Source organism: Neomonachus schauinslandi, chromosome 6 (genome assembly GCF_002201575.2).
Source record: "Neomonachus schauinslandi chromosome 6, ASM220157v2, whole genome shotgun sequence".
Lineage (NCBI taxonomy): Eukaryota > Metazoa > Chordata > Mammalia > Carnivora > Phocidae > Neomonachus > Neomonachus schauinslandi.
In genome coordinates, this window is record NC_058408.1 from 105,615,600 (window position 1) to 105,637,676 (window position 22,077).

General features: G+C 53.6%; 1 protein-coding gene across 6 annotated transcripts in view; it reads right to left on the reverse strand.

Annotated features, from left to right (window-relative positions):
* DLG5 (discs large MAGUK scaffold protein 5) overlaps positions 1–22,077 on the reverse strand; it is a 213,866-nt gene that overhangs the window by 91,409 nt on the left and 100,380 nt on the right. For 2 of the 6 annotated variants that reach the window (XM_021700052.1, XM_021700051.1), the window contains exons 21-31: positions 21,289–21,451; positions 21,029–21,162; positions 20,219–20,365; positions 18,782–18,965; positions 18,105–18,253; positions 17,042–17,212; positions 15,971–16,167; positions 9,225–9,368; positions 8,878–9,005; positions 7,545–7,654; positions 6,756–6,865 (exon numbers count right to left, since the gene is read on the reverse strand). In XM_021700052.1, coding sequence (XP_021555727.1) covers positions 6,756–6,865; positions 7,545–7,654; positions 8,878–9,005; positions 9,225–9,368; positions 15,971–16,167; positions 17,042–17,212; positions 18,105–18,253; positions 18,782–18,965; positions 20,219–20,365; positions 21,029–21,162; positions 21,289–21,451 — 1,637 coding nt within the window. Of the gene's footprint in view, positions 1–3,294; positions 5,139–5,549; positions 5,584–6,755; positions 6,866–7,544; positions 7,655–8,877; positions 9,006–9,224; positions 9,369–15,970; positions 16,168–17,041; positions 17,213–18,104; positions 18,254–18,781; positions 18,966–20,218; positions 20,366–21,028; positions 21,163–21,288; positions 21,452–22,077 lie in introns of those variants that run through there. The other 4 variants (XM_021700049.1, XM_021700050.1, XM_021700056.1 and 1 more) reach the window with 4 other exon arrangements.

Sequence of the window (22,077 nt, forward strand, 5' to 3'; positions counted from 1 at the left end):
TCATGAAAGAGCAGCGAAATGACAAAATGATGCTGACAGGAGATCAGAAAGGGAGGGACCCAGGCCAGCATGTCGGACACACAAATAACCAAAGCTCCAGTAAGAGGGATGAAGCCCCACAACGGCTGTCGGTGCAGATTCAGGCCTTGTTATCTGGGCTCTTGGCACTGATGCACTCTCTCCCGACCCAAGGGTGCCAATCTGTAGAAAGGGGTGCATACAGACTGCTTTTTTCTTAATCCAGAACTTTTCTAGAAGACAGTGTCAGAAGAAGGTAAACAGAGTCACCCTCCCGGGGAGAAAGAATTCCCATCAAGGATGGAGCCTTTCCCCTCACAAGCAGCAAAGGATGCAGGAGACCCATCAACAGAGAGGAGAGCCAAAGAAAGAAATGGTGAAAATCCCCAGAAAATGCTCAGGACAGCAGAGGAGAGGCGTGAGCACGAGAGCTGTCACTAGACTTCACGGACAATGAGTTTGCTTTGGGGCAGGGGCTCAAGATGGAGACGTGAAGGGCTGTTCGCACCAGTGCCTCTGTCTTCATTGGCTCAGCTCAGAGCAGAACATTCAGTGATCCTGGTGCACATTCTCATTTCTACTCGGCTTGTCTTGACGCGAGCCGCCAAGAGTCCTGCCCTCCAGACCAGCATTCCACCCCACAGATGCGCCTTTGACTCGCCGGCAGAGTCCAGAGGACGGCAGTGGTCAGCCTGACAACCAACAGCAGCCCAAGCCCTCCGACGGTTTCCGCAGACAGTGAGGACCTGGTGTGTGGAGGCCCCAGTACCCCCAGGACCCGTTCCCGTTCTTGCTCGCTGACTTCCCCAGAAGGTGCGCTGGTAAATCCCCAGGGAAGTGGAGGTTCACCCAGAGCCAGACCCAGAGATGGCATGACTCTTTCCGGCCGACTTCCCCTAATAGTGGCAATACTGTTCTCTCCCATACAGCTCCGTTTGTGCTTGACGCCAGGTGTGGTCAAAACTGGACACTACATTGTTTCAGGGCATCCCCACTGGGGATCAAAACAGGAAAGTGAGGAGATTATTGAGCCACAAATCAGTGCAGTGCTCACTTTGGTGGAAAAGGTAGAGAATTTGACCACGTTGGGCATAAGAGGCCCTCTAAGGGACCGGTAGTGTTCTGTTCCCTGAAGACGAATACACTGCCCATTTTATTTTTGTTTAGACTGTACGATTACATTGTACGTGCTCTTCTGTATGTAGGAGATATTTCACAGTTGAATATATATATAAAAACTCATATAATCGCAAAGAGAACTTAAGGGGGAACCATCAAGAGGCCAGAGACTATACTCGGGAAGGTACGAACCGACATGGTTAAGAACAGATGAAGTAAGGTCGATGAAACCTGCAAGTCAGCACACCAGCAGCGGGGGGGCGGGGGCGGCGAAGGCCCAGCTGTCTGGGGTCCAGCCTCACAGCCCTGCGCCCTGTGAGTCATCATTCCGAAGCCAGCCGCAGGCTCCCTGTGAGCATATGCTGGCTCGGGGGACCGCCCTGCACTTGCTTGCATTTCTCTCCGTCCTGGGTATCTGACCCAAGTGGTCCTCTGCCCTGTCCATCCAGGGTGGGCAGCAGGGCAGCCTTCTTGCACCAGCTCCTTCGTTCCAGCCAAGGAGAGGCCCGAGACTCTGGGCCAGTGCTTGGCTCCTAGCCTGGGCCCCTTTGGCTTCCACTCCTAAGCGTGAGGTGTCCAGGGGCTCCTCTAGCCTCTGGGATGGCTCCCCAGATCTGGGGTTCTGCTGAAGTCCCATTCCCCGCCCCTATCCCAGATGTCAGCGTGGGAAGGGGCCTTAGAGATTATCTAGTCTGCACCGTCCTCAAAGGCCAGGTGTTGAGGCCACCACTGTGATCCGTCCAAGGCCTCACAGCTGGAACCAAAAGTCACCTCTCCCTTTCCACCCCTCCCCCCTGCCCCAGGACCAGCATGGCTTGGAGACGAGCACGAATTCCCTCAGTGCTGTTTGGCAGCATCCAGAAACAGTTCGTGACCTCAGCAACTTAGCTGGCCTCCCATTTTTAAGAGAGTGGGTTTTTTTCCTTGTAATTATAAAAGAAAACCAAGTTCCCTATAGAAAATTTGGAAAATACAGAAAAATTTCAAAGAAGAAGAGGTCACTCGCAAAGCCGCGCATGCAAACCATTAAGGTTTTGGCATCACTGGCCTCTTGAGAAGAACCGTTCCTAAAACAAGTAGCTGCCGCCCCCATTTGCCAGGTGGGTGACAAAGTCCATGCGGCAACTGCCCCTCTTGGGTCAGCACTGGCTCTGGGCTGTCGGGGAGGTGTGGGCAGCCCGATGGCTGGGCGCACGTGGGCAAGAGGGATGTGCCCTGGGCCCCAGCCAGCTGCACCAGCCCCCCGCACCTCCACAGTCCCGCACAGCCCCGTGACTGCTTGTGGCCACAGGTGAGGCCAAGACCGCAGGTGCACAATGGAACTTTATGCAGCCAGAAAGGACTAAGGAGGCACCAACCCAAGTCTGCCCCCGTCAGCCAGGTCACTGCAGCAACATGAGGCTTTTCCACAACACCGTGCCCCCGCCTCCTCCAGGCCATAAGAGCAGAGGAGGAGGACTCTTCCCTGACCCAGACTCAGGGCATTTAAAGAGGCCAGCCCGGGCTTCCTGCCACCCTGGAATTCCAGAGAGCTCTACTTGGTATCACAATGCAGCCCCCATGCTAGGCAAGGCCTTCTACACCCTGGGGACCCAACCTGGGCCTCACCCGCTTGCAGACAGGTCTGATTGAGAACATCAGGAAATCCCAGCGTCCTTCAAATCCCTTTCGCTCTTCGCAGCCCTGAATGTAAGTACCTGCGAGCGGGATCTGAATCTTACACAAATCAGGTGCCTGGCTGCAACCACCATCCACACTATGCTGGACGGATGGAAGGACAGATGGACGCATGGGAGGTTAGGAGGGAGTCAGAGGTGCTGATGCAGCAGGGAAAAGGGGCTCCTTGGGGATCATGAGCGCTGGAAAGAACCTCTCATGTCGGCCAGTTCCAGCTACCTGCTGCAGAGGGGAGGAAAGCCGTCTCATATTTAGGAATAAAAGAGAGCCAAGGGGTGGGGAACTGATGGAAAACCAATTTAAAAGACCGCTATCTTGGGCGCCTGGGTGGCTCAGTTGGTTAGGCGACTGCCTTTGGCTCAGGTCATGATCCTGGAGTCCCAGGATCGAGGCCCCGCATCGGGCTCCCTGCTCGGCGGGGAGTCTGCTTCTCCCTCTGACCCTCCTCCCTCTCGTGCTCTCTCTCATTCGCTCTCTCGCAAATAAATAAGTAAAATCTTTAAAAAGACCGCTATCTTCATGACAACAAGTTACAGAAATTGACCTTTATTTATTGTACTAAAGTCTGTTTAACTTTTGATACAAAGTAAGGTTTTAGTACAGAAAATCCCAGTCTGTCAGAACAGTACCTGTGCACACTGTACCATCATAGTCCCGCTCGGACCGCGACCCGGCGACCCGGAGGAACAGCTCCGCGGGCACCGAGGAGGGCCTCAGCCCGCCGTCCGTCTTGGTTGTCTGAGCTAGAAGAAGGCGCGTACCTGTGAGACCAAGGGCAGCACTGAGGACTGACACGTGTCTCTTTTGAACAACTGTGCAAGAAAATAGATCCCTTTTTTAAAAATGTCAGTTTAGCTAAACTACAATCTAGTGTCTAGAATTACAAAGAATAAAATGAAATAAAAGATTTCTTGCTAGTAAAATGAAATGTTAGGAACAGTATTAAAATATAGGTCCTACCCCAGTGGCGCTTACACGGAGCCCAGTACAGTACCTATTATTAACAGGACGCACAGTTTAAGGAGGAACCACATCAAATCTTCAGCCAGAGACATCCAGCGTCAGAAGTGCAAAAACAAAACAAAACAAAACAAAAAAAACCCCCAAAACCCAAAGACGCCCTCGTGGGGTACTGTTTCTGCCGGGAGTGCTGTCACCGAGACTAAGAGGATCCCCAGCTTCTCCCTAGATGTCTGACAGTGAGGACACTCCTCATTATGCTTCCCCTAAGAGCTCTTGGTTCCAAGTCTGAAACGTGTCTTCCTATCAGAGAGAGCTGATGTACCTGCCCCAGCCTATGGAGTTTAAGAATTACCCTGCAAAAATTGCACTGACAAAGCGGTCATTATTTACAGAAGCGAAAGAGGACCCGGTGGCACGTGCCAGCCCTCGGTTTACACCCTGCCTGGAACTACAGCATGGCGGTGACCCCGGGGAGCCTGGACGGCCCAGCGAGAAGGCGGACGTAACGATTGCAGACAGAGAAGAAATGAGAGGACACAGAAGGCAGGACAGAAAGCCCGAGCGACGAGCTTGCGAGATGCCCAAGTGGCCTTCCTGGCGCAGGAGGGGAGAACGTGGCCGCTGGTGCCTCAGCCCCACCAAGGCACTGGTCCTACTGCCGCCATGTCTGGGCCCTTGCGGTCGCCGTGTCCTGCCTGGAGAGGGGCCACTGAGGAGCAGGAAGTTTGCTGAAGCTCTGGTCCCACCGACAAGAACCTTCCAGAGCAATGCAGCCGCCAACGAGGTTCCAGAGTCGTTTTGCTGAAAGCAGGAACAAAACCCAACACCAAAGCAACGTGGGGGGTTGACAGGGTGGGGGGCAGGCCTGGGCACCGACAGCACGGGGCCATTCAAGTAAACATAAACAACCAATACTTAGAAAAGGCTTGTAAACTTGTGATCTGAAAGGTTCTCTTTGCAGCATCTCTGATCAGCTGGCTAAGGAAAGGGTGGTGTTGAACCCCTCTATCGAAAGTCTCTTGTGTTTTTTACTTAAAGCACATGTGTGAGAGGAACGCGGTCTTCTGGCCTGGGCCCGGGTCCCGGTCACCTGTGGCCCTCGGGCTACAGAGGAGGTGCTTCTGGAGTCCATGTGCGTGGATCCTTCCCTTCCGTGCTTATATACAGATAGACGTGTACTTCCGACCGCTGGGCACGAGCGGGGCCAGGCGTGCCCGCGGGCAGCCAAGCCACAGCCACTCCCAGAATGGCATTCTTCTACAGTGGACAGGCCGGAATCCACAGGACTTTATTTTGTTCCTGATTGACCATTGCCAAGATCTGAGTGCAAATGCTCGACAGGGCTCCTCCCTGGATGACCCCTGCAAAAGAGCCCCCAAACACACACATCATTGAGCTCAGAGTCAGACCCCGGGTTCGAGGCAAATCAAAACATCTGTTACTCTTTCTGGTTTTCTGCCTGTTGGAGCTACTTGGCCTGCCTTCCTCATGCTCTTCCATCAGCAAGAAATTGGGGAAGAAAAAGAAGTAAGAGTTGAGTACAAGTAACTTTGGCTTTTTATCTGTCCCTCTCCTCTGCTGTTCAGTAGGATACTGACAATGTGGGCTCAAATGAAGGTTGGTGCCAAATTTTGCCAGGCTTCGAGGGCCTCTGTAACAGGGACGACCAGGATTTGATCACTTGCATTAACTGCATGCCCCCACTGCACGCCCTGGGTTGGGTCTGCCCCGTCTTGCAAGGGGGAGTCCAGCACCCTGGAAAGCAGTCTGAGGTTGTGTTGTGATGGTCCAAACGGCAGCCGGAGTCTCCAGGAAACAAGAATGGGTGTAAGGAGCCAGGGCATCCCATAGCCCAGTGAAGATTCCCAGGCAAGATGACGACACGTCCCCAGCTATGGCCCAGCCCTGCTCTGCAGGCTTTCGCCACCACGGGTCCTGCAGACACAAGCCCAGGCTCCCCGTGTGCTCCACGGAACAGTGCCAGTGGACAAACATGCCCGGCCGCTTGCCACAAGGTATGGACCGAAATAGACAAGGGAGCGCTTAGAAACTGCTTTGGAAATGTGCCAAGAGGAGCGCCTGGGTGGCTCAGTCAGTTAAGTGGCGGCCTTCAGCTCAGGTCATTATCCTGGAGTCCCGGGATCGAGTCCCGCATCGGGCTCCCTGCTCAGCGGGGGGTCTGCTTCTCCCCCTGCCCCTCACCCCGCTCATGCGCGCTCTCACTCTCTCTCTCAAATAAAATCTTTAAAAATAAATAAATTTTTTAAAAAAAGGTGCCAAGAGTAATTTTATGTCTGTTGAAACTAATAAAAAGTCAAAAGCTTTTATTTTGTAAGCTTTGGAGTTTTGAATTTTTCATTTCTCTAGTAATTGTTAATATATTTGACTAAATACTGGTTTATGATGGATTAGAGATTAAAACTCACACACACATACGTAGAAGCTCCAAGCTGGGTTTTTGAGACCAACTGTTTTTGCGTGAGAAGCGTGAAACGAGATCCTAACAGTCTGTACAAGTGAATTAAAATCACTGCCCTGCCTCTGTGACCCCAGTGTGATTAACCCCCTACAGAAGACTGATTTTAGCAGACGGGGGAAAGCCACAAAGTACAATGGTAGCCAACAGACTGTGGCTTTTGGTTTGCTGTGTTTCAAAGACCAAAGCTGTCAAGAATGCAGCTTTCCTTGGCCAACCCTCGTGGCTACACTGGACTGCCCGGAAGTTGTGAACACAGCCAGGCACAACCAGCACCACCGGGCTGCCTGCCAGGATCGCCGGAGCCCTCCTGCACAGCACTGCTGCTGGGACACAGACTTGCCACTGCATGGGGAACACCTGGGGGACGAGGCCAGGGAACCTTCCTCGTCAGCCCGTAGCACTCCAGCAGGACGGCTTCGATGCAGGGGACCGCGGCGGCACCGACCGGGCATCCGTCCCCACTGCCCACTCTTCCTCTCCAGCCCAGAGGCACACCTACCTGTGAAGTACCGACTGTACTCCTGTTCAATCTTCTGAGCTGTCTCAAACTGCTCTTTGGAATGCCTCTGAGTCACCTTGTCCTTCAGGTAGATGGGGTCTCTCTGCTCCCTGTCAGACATCCAGAGAAGCAGGCTGAGTGTCTCACCTTCCCGGGCCCTCCTCTTTCCTTTGTCCAGAGTAACAGGGCCTCCAACTATAGGGCCCCAGGTGCTCCCCTCGTAAAGCACAGCAAGCCTGCAGGCCCCAAGGGGAGCTCCGGGCATGGGGGGGAAGGTGGGCACCCTGCTGCATGCACACGGAAAGCAGACACCCCAGATGGCCCCGAGGTGCAGGGACCAGAAGCTTGGAAGCACAGAAAGGCAAAACGGAGGGAGGCCCTGATGAGCGGTCAGCCCAACCAGCACGGAAACTGGAGCTCAGGGAAAGCAAAGGCTCATCCGCGTCCCAAGCCAGCTCCTAGCAGACTGGCCCCAGCCCAGGTCATCTAGCTGCTTGTGTCCTTGGGAGCCCTAAGCTGAGAGGCAGAAGGGGAGAGAGGGACGGGATGCACAGGGAATGACGCACATAAGGAACTGTGGCAATGACCGCATAGGAACAAGGGCTGGTGGGGACAAGGACTGTCCCTGGTTAGCACTGCCTGAGTGAGCGTGAGATGCGGAACGTTTCCTACACCTACCACCCGTCTCATTCTTCCACGCCCACCTGCACTGCCCCGGTGTCTGAGCCAGCAGCCTCGCCCCCAGCAAGCCCCCCCAGCCCACCAAGCCCCGAGGAGCCAGCCACCTACTTGATGTGTTTGGCGCTCTTGTAGTGGATGAAGATGACAATGGGGTAGATATGCATGTGGTGCAGCCGCTCGATGGCGTGGGGGGCGATGTCCAGGAGACAGTGCCGGTTCTAAAGGGGGCATGTGATGCGTCAGGGCCTGGGGATGGCCCTAAAGATGCTGGAGCCCTGCCACAGATGGGGGCCCCCCTCTCTCCCATACTGCCCCACCTCCTGCATCAAGGAGGACCAGTCTAGTATGAAGACCACATAGGAAAACCTGTGGAGGGCTTCACCCCAGAAAAGCTCTCCCCACACGCTGTCAACTCTGATGGTGGTCAAGGCTAGGAGCCAGGGCGGAATGGGGTCTGGACAGCCCACCTCCAAACTGCCCTTCCTGCCTCTGCCCAGACACAGGGAGCTTCTTGAAGCCCGACCCCAACCCGGCCTCAAGAGCCTCACTCCTGCCAGATTGAGCAAATGAAGACGGGGAGACTCAGCAAGGCCTGACCTGGGGAAGGGTTGTGTGTGTCTGCGTGACTGTGACTGAAACGTGTCCCGGGGTCCCCTGAGCCTCCAGGTGGAGTGTGAGCCAAAGAAAGACCACGGGCACTCTGCATGGGGCTCTCCTTGACCCCAAAAGCTCCACTGAGGAAGCCCAGCCAAGTCAAGTTTCTAACTCCCTGGGGCACACCTAACTGGAGTGCATTCACTTCAACTGGGCAATCCACACTCCCAGCTGCCAGAAGCCACCTCCCTCATTCAGTGAGGAGCAAACCAAAGCCTTATGGGGTGAAATGAGCAGCCCAAGAAGGACAGGGCCCGAGGAGTACACCCTCGACGTCTGCCTTTCCAATACACCTTACAGGTCTCCCCACTTTTCCTCACGCTCCCTGGCAAACGGATCCCAGTGCATTCAAGAGCCTAAAGACACACAGAAATGGCTCTTAACACTTTCAGGGGCAGAGGCCCTGATGGAAGCTGGGCACCCTGTCCCCAGAATAAGGCACACATAAAGCTCTGCACACACACTGAGCAGGTGCAGGACCCTCTTGTAGAATCCTCCGTGTGGGGGCTTTCCTAGAGCTCAAAGCTCTCATTAGATCTGAATCCTCAGAGGGAGAGGGGTGATGTGTGCACAGGGACCAGCACCCAGTTTATGATGGTGGAAACACACAGAAGCAATGGGGGCAAACCCTGACGGAGGGTAACTTGGACTAAAAGGACCCGGGCAAGTGCACTGAAGCCCCAAGAGACGCACAGGGCAGAGGTCCAGAGGCACAGCGGGGCGGGGGGCGGGGGGGAGTCCAGGCCCAAATGCTCAAACCCTAACCCTTGGTCTAAGCAATGGGTACCTTTTCTGTGATCTCCTTTATGGAAGCCACTGTGGTCACGTCGAAATGGCCACTCCTCCGCTTGTAGTCGACAAACAGGCAGTCTTTGACACCCCGCTCTATGGCCTGCTGGGAGGCCTTCATCACCTCTGCAAAGCACAGAAACAGGAATGAGGATGCCCCCTGGCCCGGGAAGCCGTCGCGGCGCCCTCTGGGTAAGAACCCTGTGCAGAAGACCTGTCCTCCTGTCCTTCCTCCCAGAGAAACACACTGCTGTGACCCGAGTCAGGAGGGCTCTGAAACACCGAGGGACCCAGCCCCAGGAGACCGGCAGGCAGAGGCCAGCAGGCACTGAGGGTGCCCCTTACCGAGGGGGCATCTGCAGAACTTGCCGGGCGCCTCATTCACCAGCATTTCCTTCACCACGTCCAGTAAAGGCCCCAGGATCAGGACAGGCCTCAGGGAGGTGCAGTCTACTTTCTGGACCCGCTGATAGGCGAGGCTCACCGAATCTGAGGGAGAGAGGGGCAGTGTCATGGGCACGCACCCGGAGCGGAGGGAGGGAGGCCAGGGGCCCACAGCTGCCCTGGTCTTGCTCACCCCAGGGAGGTCCGCCCCCTCAGTCCACAAATCCTGAGCCAGGCCGGGTGAGCGGCTCAGCACGGCTCACCTGGGACTTGCCCAGCTATAGCGCGAAGAGCCCCTCTGTCCCGGGCACACCGGGGCACGGTCACTCCTGCAGCCCAGCACAAGTGTCCTCGCTCTGGGAACACCCTAGAGCAGTCATTCCAGCACTTCCTTCTGCTCAGATTCTTCCTTACGTGTCTTAGGCCTGCTCCCCTTGACACCACTATCCATTGTCTGCTCTCTAGAGAGACAACGTCCCCTGCAGGCAGGTGTGGTCATGTGACCCAGTGGGCAGAGGTGAAGCTCCCACCTCCTTGCCCCCTTCCCAGGGGCTAAAAAGGAGAAGACCGGGGCTGCTCAGCCAGCCTGGACCCTGCTGATGAGGACAACCTTCAGAAGAATGGCAGAGCTACAGGACCAACGGGACCTGGGTCTCCGGATGATCGCTAGGATAGAGCTGTCTTCCTGGAGCCACGTTACCAGCTGGGACTTTTACGGGGCGCAGAAATCACACTTTGGCCACTGTTATCTGGTCTCGGTTACAGAAGTCAAACCAATAGCCTCGGCAATCTGCGTAGGACATCCCCCCTTTCCCGAATGAATAAACAAGTCCTTGCCAAAAGAGATGGCCTAACACCAGCACCTCCTCAGTATCGGTCACTGTGCTGGCACCTCAGAAACTTCAGAAAGAATACAAAACACAGGCTCACCAGTGTCACAAGACAGAAACTCGTGAAAAGCCCCAGTGGCCATGCAAGAGCTCTCGACAACTCCAGGCAACAGAGCAAGAGGTCCCAGAGAGCAGAGGGGTTAAAGGAATCCTGTGCTGGCCCCGAGGATGAAGAGACCAGTGGCAGGCCCATAGGAGGGGCGCAGCAGGAGCTGCAGCCCTGGCCAAGCCTGGCAGGACAGCAGGCTGAGGGCAGGGTGGGCTGGGGCGGCCTCTGGGGAAGGGTCAAGGGGAGGCTCTGCCCGGAAGGCCTGTACACCGCCAAACGACAAGGCCTGACTGGCGATGGGGCTGTGGGTGAGCACACGGCGTGGGGCCAAGGGCAGCCCGGGCTCCACTAGGAAGAGCTTGTGGGCAGACCTGAGGGGGAAGCAAACGCAGTCTCTCCCCTCCCTCACCCACACCGACACATGTATTTTTTTTTTTTTAAGGACTGATGATTATCCATGTATACCTCCATGGCATTCTCTACAGCATTTCTCAACCTGGTGGCCAGCTGATCTGTTCCAGTCGGCAGGGAAGGGTTTGGTAGCCACATCTACCATCCAGGAATGCCTGTGCATTTCTGACTAAAGCCTCTGAGGAGTCTCAGGGCAAAGGACTTTCTCCAGGAGAAGACGAACACATCCCTCTTTTAAAAATCAGAACGTTACAAGTAAAGCCAAACAGCTCCTCTGACACCCCTTCTCCAATCCATCCTGGTCCCCACCAGCCTTAGAAGCTGGAAGGATATCCTTCCAGATGTTTGTTATTCTCACATGTTTATTTTTACATACTCAGAAAAGACTACAAAATCTGCTACATACGTGTTCAACAAAAATGACATAGTAATGTCAACATTCTGCACCTCCCTCTTTCACTCAGTGTTATGTTTCTAGAATGCATCCCTATTGATTCATCTTGCTCTCCTGTATTCCTTCTGAACCTCCCACGCATGAGTACACTGCATCTATTCACCCATTTCCCTCTGTATGGACAGTAAGTCTCTATGCCTTCAACTTATTTGAGCAAGAATCATACTCTCCTCTAACGACTAGTAACACTCCACGCAGTGGGATACCAATTTAGAAGATTCCTGTTCCTTCCTGAACAATCTGCTTCGTTGGAAGTCCTCATAATTACAAAATTAGAGAGCCACAGAGCATCTCACAAGTCATTAAATCCAACCAGCAAAAATATAAAGCTCCTTGGGAAGGATAAATGTACATATAAATAGAGAATCTGAAAGTAATGTAATATAGGTATGTAAATCACTTTTAAATCTGGAGTAGGTTTTTAAGAGCAACGCACAAAAGTAATTATAAATCTATGCTAATATATACATTGATATAAAGGTGTCATCAACATCAAGGGGAGGGGGACACAGAGGTGTAACATGGAATTTTTATAGGAGACTGAAATTAAGTTGTTATCAGTTTAAAATGGATTGTTACAGGGGCACCTGGGTGGCTCAGTTGATTAAGTGTCTGATCTCAGCCCAGGTCTTGATCCCAGGGTCATGAGTTCAAGCCCCGCGTTGGGCTCCAGCACGGGGCCATGCAGGGCGTGGAGCTTACGTAAAAAAAAAATAATGAAATGGATTGTTATAACTTTAAGATGTTTTATGTAATTGCATAGTAGCCAAAAAGAAAATATCTGTGAAATATATAAAAAAGGGATGTGAGAAAGGAATCAAAACCTGTCACTACAAAAAAAACCCCAAAAACCAAAAAAAAAAAAAACAAAAAAACCAGCACAGCACAATGGATGGCAGCAAGGGACGAAAAGATGGACAATAAATCTACAAGACATACAGAAAACAATTCCAGTGGCAAGAGTAAGTCCTCCCATATCAGTAATTGCTTTAAATGTGAATGGACTGGCTAAACGGACGAATACACAAGATCCAGCTCCATGCTCTTTAGGGAAGACTCGCTTCAGATCTACGGACACACACAGGCTAATGAAAGTGAAAGAGTACAGCTATTTCAGGCAGTTAGGAATCTTATGCGAGCAGGCAGCCACAGTTACAGCAGGCCAAATGGATTTTAAGGCAGAAGCTCTCACAAGAGACCAAGAAGGACATTACGTAATGATAAAAAGGCCAATTCTCCAGAAAGATCCAAAAATTACAAACACACATGCACCTCACACAAGAGCTCGCAAATATGTGTGGCAAACGTTGAGAGAAATGAAGGGAGAAACAGAGAGCTACGCAGTATTTGTAGGGACTTCAATGCCCCCACCTTCATTACGGATAAAACAACCAGAGAGAGGGCGCCTGGGTAGCTCAGTCGGTTAAGCAACTGCCTTCGGCTCAGGTCATGATCCTGGAGTCCCGGGATCGAGTCCCGCATCGGGCTCCCTGCTCGGCAGGGAGTCTGCTTCTCCCTCTGACCCTCCTCCCTCTCATGCTGTCTCTCATTCTCTCTGTCTCAAATAAATAAATAAAATCTTAAAAAAAAAAAAAAAAAAAAAACAACCAGAGAGAAAATAAGGAAGAGCACTGAACCACAAATACTATGGACCAAATGGGCCTCACAGATGAGCGCCCAGCACTCCACGCAGCAACAGCAGAGGACACATCCTTCTCAAGTGCACAGGGAGCATTCTCCAGGGCAGACCACCTCCAGGACAGACCACCTGTTAAGCCACAAAACAAACTTAAGAAAGACTGAAACTACACGAAGTATCGTTTCTGACCACAATGGAAGGAAACCGGAATACAACAACAAAAGGAAAACAGGAAAATAGACTCATATATGGAAATTAAACAACTCACTCTCAAACAACCAAGGGGTCAAAGAAAAAAAGCAGAGGGCAATTCAGAAAACTTCGGGAGACAAATGGAGACAAAACCATAGCATACGGACACTTACTGCAGCAAAAGCAGTACTAGGAGAGAAGTATGTATTGGTAAATGCGGACACTGAGAAAGAAGAAATCGACAACCCAACTTACACTTGGGGGATCAGGGGAAAAAAACAAACTAAACCCAAAATGAGCAGAAGGAATGAAGTAATAAAGAGCAGAGATAAATAGAGAATAGAAAAACAATTAGAAAAGAAATCAAGGAAACCAAGAGTTGGTTTTTTGAAAAGATCAACAAAATTAACAAACTCTTGGCTAGACTAATGCAGAAAAATGGAGAGAAGACTTAAATCACTGGAATAAGAAGAAAGGGAAATGATAACCAATTCCACAGAAATGAAAAGGTTTATCGCAAACTACTACAAACAATTACATGTAAACAAATCAGACAACCTGGAAGAAATGATAAATTCCTAGAAACATAGAATGTATCATGACTACATCGTGAAGAAATTAAAAAAAAAAAAAAAATCTGAACAGAGCTATACCAAGTAAGGAGACTGCAAGTAATAGAAAAACTTCCTCACAAGAAAAAGCCTAGGACAAGATGGCTTCTTCACCAGAGAATTCTACCAAACACTTAAAAAAAATTAATACCGGTCCTCTTCAAGCTCTTCCAAAAATTGAAGAGGAGGGGACACTTCCAAATTCATCCCAAGACACAACAAGAAAACTACAGGCCAATATCCCTTATGAACATAGATGCAAAAATCCTCAACAAAATACTAGCAAAATGAATTCAGCAACACATGAAAAGGATCATATGCCATGACCAAGTGGGATTTATACCTGGAATGCAAGGATGGTTCTTAACATACAAAAATCAATCAATGTCATACACGTTAACAAAATGAAGGACAAAAACCACATAATCATCTCAACTGACACAGAAAATGCACTTGACAAAATTAACTACCCTTTCATGATAAAAACACTCAACAAAGTAGGAACAGAAGGAAACTACTTGAACGTAACAAAAACCATGTATGAAAAGCTTGTAGCTAACATTCCATTCAAAGGCAAAAGACAGGAAGCTCTCCCTCTAAGATCAGAAACAAAGGCGAGGATGCCCACACTTGCCATGACTATCCAACACAGTAATGGAAATCCCAGCCAGGGCAATTAGACAAGAGAAAGAAAGAAGGCATCCACATTGGAAAACAAGTAGTAAAATTATCTGTTCACAGATGACATGATCTCGATGTAGAAAACCCTAGAGAATACACACACACACACACACACACACACACACAAAACCTGTTAGAACTAATGATTTCAGCAAACTTTCAGAATACAGATTCAACATGCAAAAATCAGTTGCACTCCTATACACTAACAACATACATTCTGAAAAAGAAATGAAGAAAACAAACCCACTTACTAACATCAGAAATGATAAAATACTTAGGAATATACCTAACCAAAGAGGTGAAAGACTTGCAAACTGAAAACTACAAAACATGGCAAAAAGAAATCAAAGAAGATACAAATACATGGAAAGACATCCTCTGCCCATGGACTGCAAGACTTAGTATTGTTAAAATGTCCATACTACCCGAATCAATCTATAGATTCAATGCCATCCCTCTGAAAATCCCAACAGCATTTTTTTGCAGAAAGAAAAAACGGCCATATCAAGCAACTGTTATTGCCAGAAGGTGTGCGCACCTACAGACGGCCTTTCTTACTACATTTAAACATGTAAACATCCACTGTTAGCTCTAGGCCATACAGAAACAGATGTGGCCCACCGGCTGGGGTTTGCCATCCCGTCCAGACAGAGGGACAATGGGCCACGAACAAGCATGGGACTTACTCAACTCCCAGGGCCTAAGGCCTTCATTTGAAAAATAAAAAAGGTGGGGTGCCTGGGTGGCTCAGTCATTAAGCATCTGCCTTCGGCGCAGGTCATGATCCCAGGGTCCTGGGATCGAGCCCCGCATTGAGCTCCCTGCTCGGCAGAGAGCCTGCTTCTCCCTCTCCCACTCCCCTGTTTGTGTTCCCTCTCTCACTGTGTCTCTCTCTGTCAAATAAATTGAAAAAAATAAATAAATAAATAAATAAATATATATATACATAAAAGGGAGCAGGGAAGGATGAAATAAGCTGTCCTATCGTGTGCTGCTCATTGCCGGCTTCGTAGCCTGCCTGCCCGGGAGGGCAACATTCTAGGACACTGGACACACACCAGGATCCCACGAGCGGCAGTCGTAAGAGCCTCCTACTTTCCAGGACAAAGGCATGCTTTCCCCAAGGACAATCGGCCGGGGGATGTCTAACACTCCCTAATCTGCAGCTCCGGCCCTGGTGCGGTGCCTGGCCCTGGAAGATCTCGTAAAAATCGTTCATGGACACAGGAATGAAGCCAGAAAAGGCCAAAGATCTGCAGAGACTGGTGGCTCTTGGTTACCACCAAACAGCCTACAATAACCCCAAAAGAAACCTGAAGCAATGCACTGAGCACAGACTGCTTTGGCCTGTCCGATACCCATCCTTCCCTTCTTCTGTACTAATGGAACCTACGTTACTGAGGCCGGCACGGTGCCAGCTAAAACCCCGCCTTTCCAGGCTCTCTTGCTGATGCAGTGAGTCGAGGTCGCAGGGTGGGACCTCCAGGGAAGCAGTTTAAGGAGGCACACTCAGCTGCGGCACAATTTGGCCCCATCCTCCTTCCTGCTGCCTGAATTGGGATGTCATGGCTGGAGCTGCAACGTCACGTGCTGACCGTGGAAGCCACGCCCTACAGATGGCAGACCCTAAGGACAGCAGTACCACCACCCCGACCAGGACTTCGGTGCAAAAGCAGGGTGAACCTCTATCTTGTCTAAGTCCTTGCTGTGCAGTCTCTGTGGTCAGTGGCAAGCCTAATTCTGAGAGCCTACTGGAAAAGTGAGCTCGGCCACTTGCCTTCGAAGAGTGGAATGGTGTCGTTGGAAAAGGTGTCCAAGGCAAGGAGGTCTTTCCCATCTTTGGACCCGCTGCGCTTGTGCTTATGTTTCCTTCGAAAGAAGGATCTGCGTGCAGCCGCCGACAGCGTCTTTGCAGCGTTGTTGTCATCTTTGACCTCAGACATGCTGAGTCTCCTGGAGAATTCTTGGTCCATCCTGCAGGCACAGGGAATGGTGATGCTGGGAAGGGCCTAGCGACCGCCTCCTGCCCACCCCGCCCTGCCCATGAGGAGGGGAAAGCCAGGACCCCAGGCTCCTCCGATGCTCTGTGGCAGGTCTCTTGGCTATGCCACCCACCCACACCACCGAGGACCCCTCAGTACTGCTGCCATGGGGGTGACCCACGCACCAGAGCTGGGGGGTGCTCTCGGAGCAGGCCAGTTCCTACACTCAGGTCAGAGTCAAAAGGAAGTGCTGGGACAGCTTTCCCTTGGTGACACGACAAGTGAGGCTTCCAGCCACAAAAGGGAATGAAACACGGATGCATGCCACGACATGGTAGGACCTTGAAAACACTATGTAAAGCGCAAGAAAGCAGGCACAGAAGGCCACATTCACAGGAAAGTCCAGAACAGGGAAATCTACAGGGACAGAAAGTAGAGTCGTGGCTGCCCCGGGTGGGGGAGCAGGGCAGGAAAGACAGAAGGACAGGTGGGGTAGCTAACGCGTGCAGGGCTGCTTCTGAGCGGATGAGAAAGTTCTGAAATGACAGTAGGGATGGTGGCGCATGGCTGTGCGTACACTGAAAGCCACTGAATTGGACACTTAGGGTGGACTGCATGGTATAGGAATATATCTCAATAAATCTGCTAAAAATAAAAAAGTTATGTTTCCTAAGTTGCCACGGTTCTTCTGTAGAGCACTGACTTACGTACACCATTGCACTGCACTAGAAGCAGCTTTCTAGACAAGCGGTTTGGGCAAAACGTACAGACCATACGCCAGGATGCACGGCAAACTGAGCCCCAATCCTGTGGGACAGCTCCAGGGGTGGGCGCCGCCCCCTCCAAGCCCAGACATGAACACTTACACGTATTTGCTGGGGATCTGGCCACGCTGGATCTTTTGGGCATTCTCGTCCAGCTGCCAGGCCATCCAGGACCCAAATGTGCCCTGAGGCAAGGTGTCATCCACGTAGAGGATGTCATCTTTCTTAAAGCTCAGCTCACGCTCCACCTCCGCCAGCCGGTCATACAGGGCCCTGGGCCAGGAGACAGAGGGGACAGGATCAGGAGGAGGCTACTGGCTGCTGGAAGACCAGCCAGCCACACACTTTGGCAGCCAGTCTCCTGAGACAGCTCTCCTGCTCTGAGCTCTCCCCAGACCACGATCAGGACCCACCTCTCCCCATGCTGGGGGCAGTTCCCAGAGAAGGGAACCCCCGGCTTTATGTAACAGAACAACATTGTCTTGCCTCCCCTAAGACTAGGGGCTCCCTGGGGACGAGGGCTGCCTCACATCCATCAGATACAGAACGTCTTGCCAAGGACCATATCCCGTCTTCCAAATGGGCCTTCCCTCCCTGCCGCCAAGTCAAGGTCAATGGTTCCTATAGAAGGGAAACTCCCCAGGATGGAAATATGTCATCTCCCACCTAGGAGGGTGTCCTAGAGACAGAGACCGTATCTCACAGTACACAGCTGCTCGGTGCTTTTTCCTTTCTGTGGCCTCAGAGCTTAGGGAACATGAAGGAAGCTAGAGCTCCTTCTAGAAAACACCTGGTGCTTGTGCCCACCTGCACACAAGTCATACCGTACTTCGGGCACACGCGTGCCCTGATACTCACACACACCGCAGACAGATCTGCCGACGTGGGGTGGGGGAGACCAGGAGAGGAGTGCAGCGCACAGGAAAATGGGGCTCTGCAGCCTCAAAATTTCCCAAGCCCCAAACCCTAAAGAGGGAGCCCATGTGGTCCTGCAGGCCCTCAAGCAAAGTCTCCCTAAGTCACAAGCCGTGAGCACGTGGTTTGGGGCCCAAGCAACAAGGACCACAGTCCGGCCCTCTGTGTTGCAGAGACACTCACCAGGACCAGTCTCCTCAGAAGGCACCTCCCCTGGCCCCAAATCCCTGGAACCCCTGGCCCCTGGTACCTGATGTAGAAGCTGTCGCCAGGCAGGCCCCTGACCTTGGTGAACTCCTCAGGGCGGTACTGCACCTTGAGACGGACACTGTCCTTGGGCTTCAGCATCTCCACGTAGACCTCCTCCACAGTCTTATTGCGCACATCCAGACTGCCATACTGCACAAGGACAGGGGACTGTGCTCAGAGGGCAGAAGCCAGGGGCGCCTCCGGCACCAGTGAGCGAGCGGTTGTGGGATAAGGCAGAGATTTAAGATCCCCTTCATTGGGAATCTGCAGGCCTCGCCTCTGCAGGTAAGGCTGAGTCCTCTGCCAGGGTCTGCTGGCCTGTTTTTACAGCCCTCACTTGCTTATACTACCTTTTGCTTATACTACCCGTGTTTTTGAATACCTATGAACCATCTCCCCCATCAAATGGGAGACCCAGCAAGAGGGAGAGGATGCTCCATCAGACCATGGTCCTGCTGCTGACACAGTAGAGGAAGTAGAGGATCCTCCCTCCCGACATCAGTGCCCAAGCCAGGGCCCCGCTCACGGCCCTGTGACCCGTCCCCAGGGTCCTGGCAGCATTCAGCACCACCAGGGGGCGCCAGGCACGACAGCCACCCCGTGCCGCTGGAGGGTGCAGGAAGCCCGCGGGGCTGGCGGAGAGGGGCGGGGCCTGCCTCTCAGCAGCTCAGAACTCACCTCGAGGATGAGGTCTCCGGGCACAAGGCCATCAGGGCCCTTGGCAGAACTGTCATCCTCCACCTCCGCCACGAACACCCCGTGCAGGTTCCCTCCACATAAATGGACTCCAAGCTCCAGCTGGGACTTTTTGATGAAGACGACTCGTGGCTCTGGGGTCTTCTTATTGACATCTCCCACCATCCTTTGGGGAAGGAAAAGAAAGTCCCTCAGTCACAGACAGGGGGAGCAGGGCGTGCAAGACTACACAGTGGCTAACGCCCCGGCAGTTTTCCCTTTACTCCGTGAGGTCTCCCGGCGCTCTCATCCGGGTTCTGGCTCCAGCGACTTAGTTTACAGGCTGGAAGCTGAGGTTTGTAGAGGTGAAAACACGGCCCCAGTTGAGAAAGCCAGCTGGGGACCGAATGAAAACCAGTGCCCTGCTTTCTGGCCCAGCTGTCCATCGAGCGCCGTGGGGCTGCCTCTCTCCCCACCTGGACGGCACCTGTTCTCCTAACCCTGTTCTGCCTGAGGAAAGTCAGAGCCGGTCTCACAGCCCAGGGCACAACAGACCACTTGGCAACGTGTACGGAGCAGCTTCTCTGGCCCAGGGACTGTGCTACGCCACCAAGAGGGGGCCCCTGGCCATCGGGGAACTCACAGCACAGCGAGGGAGACACTGGTGAGCACTCGGAGGGGAGGAAACGGGACAGCGATGGGGACCTGGGGACAGGCCAGCTGTGGTGACCGCATCCAAGTCCCAACGTGACAGATCCAGGGCAGGAACGCAGAGCGGGCCTCGTTCCGAGGGAGGCCAGGGCTTGGTCCGGGCCTACGGAACGATGGCTGCGCGCCCTGGCCCGTGCGGCCTTCTCCCCATCTTCCCTCTGGCTCCTGTGCATGCCCTGCCTCCTCCTGCCCTCTGTCCATGCCTCCCGCTCCCCCCATGTGCACAGCTAACCCCTGCTCACCCTGAACGTGTTGACTTAACTGGCTCTGCTCCCTGCCACACTCTTGCTCACTGCCCCGCGTGACCTGCTCCGGCCCTCCCAGCACGTGCTGCACATGCCTGGACACTGGCCTGTCACCCTCTAACCCCGGAGCTCCCTGGGGGCGACTGCTGGTGGCGGCCACAGCCCAGGACCTGCCTGGGTGGAGACTAAAGACAGACCACGAGTAACTGAGAAAAGGAGGAAAGGAAGAGAGGCAGAGCTAGGAACAAGTCAACAAGGAAACAAAAGAGAAAAATCAAGAAAGTGAGAAAGGGCAGGAGGGCGGGAGGAAAGGAATGCCATGCTTCCCATCCCAAGGCCTGACAGCCTGCTATGCGGGCGGCCGTGGCCCTGAGGGGAAGCGGGGGACGCCGGCACGGTGTGCTCAGGCCACGACCACGACCGCCTGCCCCACCCCCCAGGCCGGCGCGCACAGACAGAAGGCTCACAGCACGCATTGGCTGACCTGGAACTGGGGGTGCTCTGCTTGGCCGGGGGGGTGCCAGGGCCCTCCTCCTGCTCCATCAGCGGGTCAGTGACAGAGGGGTGCTCCGGGGCGGTGGGACTGCTGCCCTGGAGCGTGGAGTGGGTGCTGGCAGGGTCCAGGTGGGAGCTGGGGACGGAGGGCAGGAGGAGTAAGGAGCAGCCCGCGGTCCCCGGCCGTCCTCAGCCACCCCCTCCCCGGTGCTGACCATGGCTGGTGGGGGTGGAGAGCAGGGACTGGGTCACGGGGCTTGGAGCCCGGAGAAGAGCAGATGCCTCGGGAGCTGGGACTCAGGTCGTCCACCCTGTGGGATCTGCCGGTCCTCAACCTGGGGATCCTCTCTGAAGGTGTGGGCTGGGGGCCCACAGATTCACCGTCCCTTTGCCTCCGTGTGTGCATCTTGCCCCCCTTGGCTGAGCTACGCAGTGCTGCGTGGCAGGGGCAGGTCTCCCCCTTCTCCCGCACGCCCGGCAACCCACAGCTCAGGGGCAGACATGGACAGGGGGCCAGAACCCTCTGGGTGAGAATCCCGCCCCCAGGGCCTCCGTTCCTGGCTACCACACACCTGTGGGGGGGGGCTTCCTGCTGCACGGGGGGAGGGGATCCAGCCATGTGCTTCCACACCCTACACCTCACATCCTCCTCCTCCTCCATGTTCTTTTTCCGAAATCCGGGGCTGGCCAACTCTCCTCTTCCGGCCGCTGAATGGCCGGAACTCACAGTCAGCCCCCGGGCTGCACCCTCTGTCCTGCCCCAGCCCGGACGCCCCCCACGGGAAGCCCAGGCGCTCACCTGGACCGAGAGTGGCTGCTGAGCTGGTGCATGTGTGGGTTGTACTGGGCCAGGATGGTGACAGTGTCACACTGCTGCCCAATGATGAGCCGGGCCTGCTGCTCCGTGGCGCTCCGCAGGTTTATGCCATTGAACTAGGGAACATCCAGAGCACGCTCAGTGCCGCGGTGGGGGCTGGGGACCGGGGAAGCACAGCTCTTCCCAGGAAGGGAGGAGAGGACAGAGGGAAGAAGGCAGTGCAAGGGGCAGCTCTCACTCACCTCCAGTAACTGATCCCCATACTCCAGGCCGGCTTGGTGAGCGATGCTCCCCCCTGTCACCTTGGAGACGTAGACCCCACCCTTCTCTCCACTCACGATGGAGATGCCCAGCGGCTCCGAGCCCTTCTGCAGCTTCACGTGACGTGGCTCCTCTACATAGGGCCTTGGAACAGAGCCAACAGTTGCGGGGACTCAGACACAATGGAAAGGTCTGGGGCAAGTCTGCAGTCAGGCATGCAATCACCCACGCAGGAAAGGCCAGGGACCCCCGGATGCTCCTATAATGACGAGCTGGGTGGGAACGCAATGACCCCACCTTCGTGTGGCAGTGATAGGCTTTCCCACAACCTCATGCAATACAAACACGACACGCCCCCAATGGCCACAGAAGCGCCCAGTCCCAAAGACACAGAGAATGGTCCACCCGAACTATGAACGCTGACACAGGCAGGGAAAAAGCACAAAGAGTTTCATAACGTGAGAGGAGTCGCTGTAACAAAATGTGCAATGAACAAACCCTGGTGGGGTCTCCAGACTCCCCAGGAGGAAAAGAAGTGGCTCCTGGGACAACGGTCACCCAGAAGAAACAATATAAAGTATCAGTTTTTATATCTACCAGTATATACAGTGATGTACAATGACCATGGAAATGAAGCCGCTGCAAACCCAAGCCATTAGAAAGGGAGTGGGGAGGCTGGGAGCAAGGCGGGGACCATGCACTTGCTGGCCCGGGTGGGGGGGGGGTGGGGGCGGCAGACTCCCCAGGAGGAAAAGAAGTGGCTGGGGGGG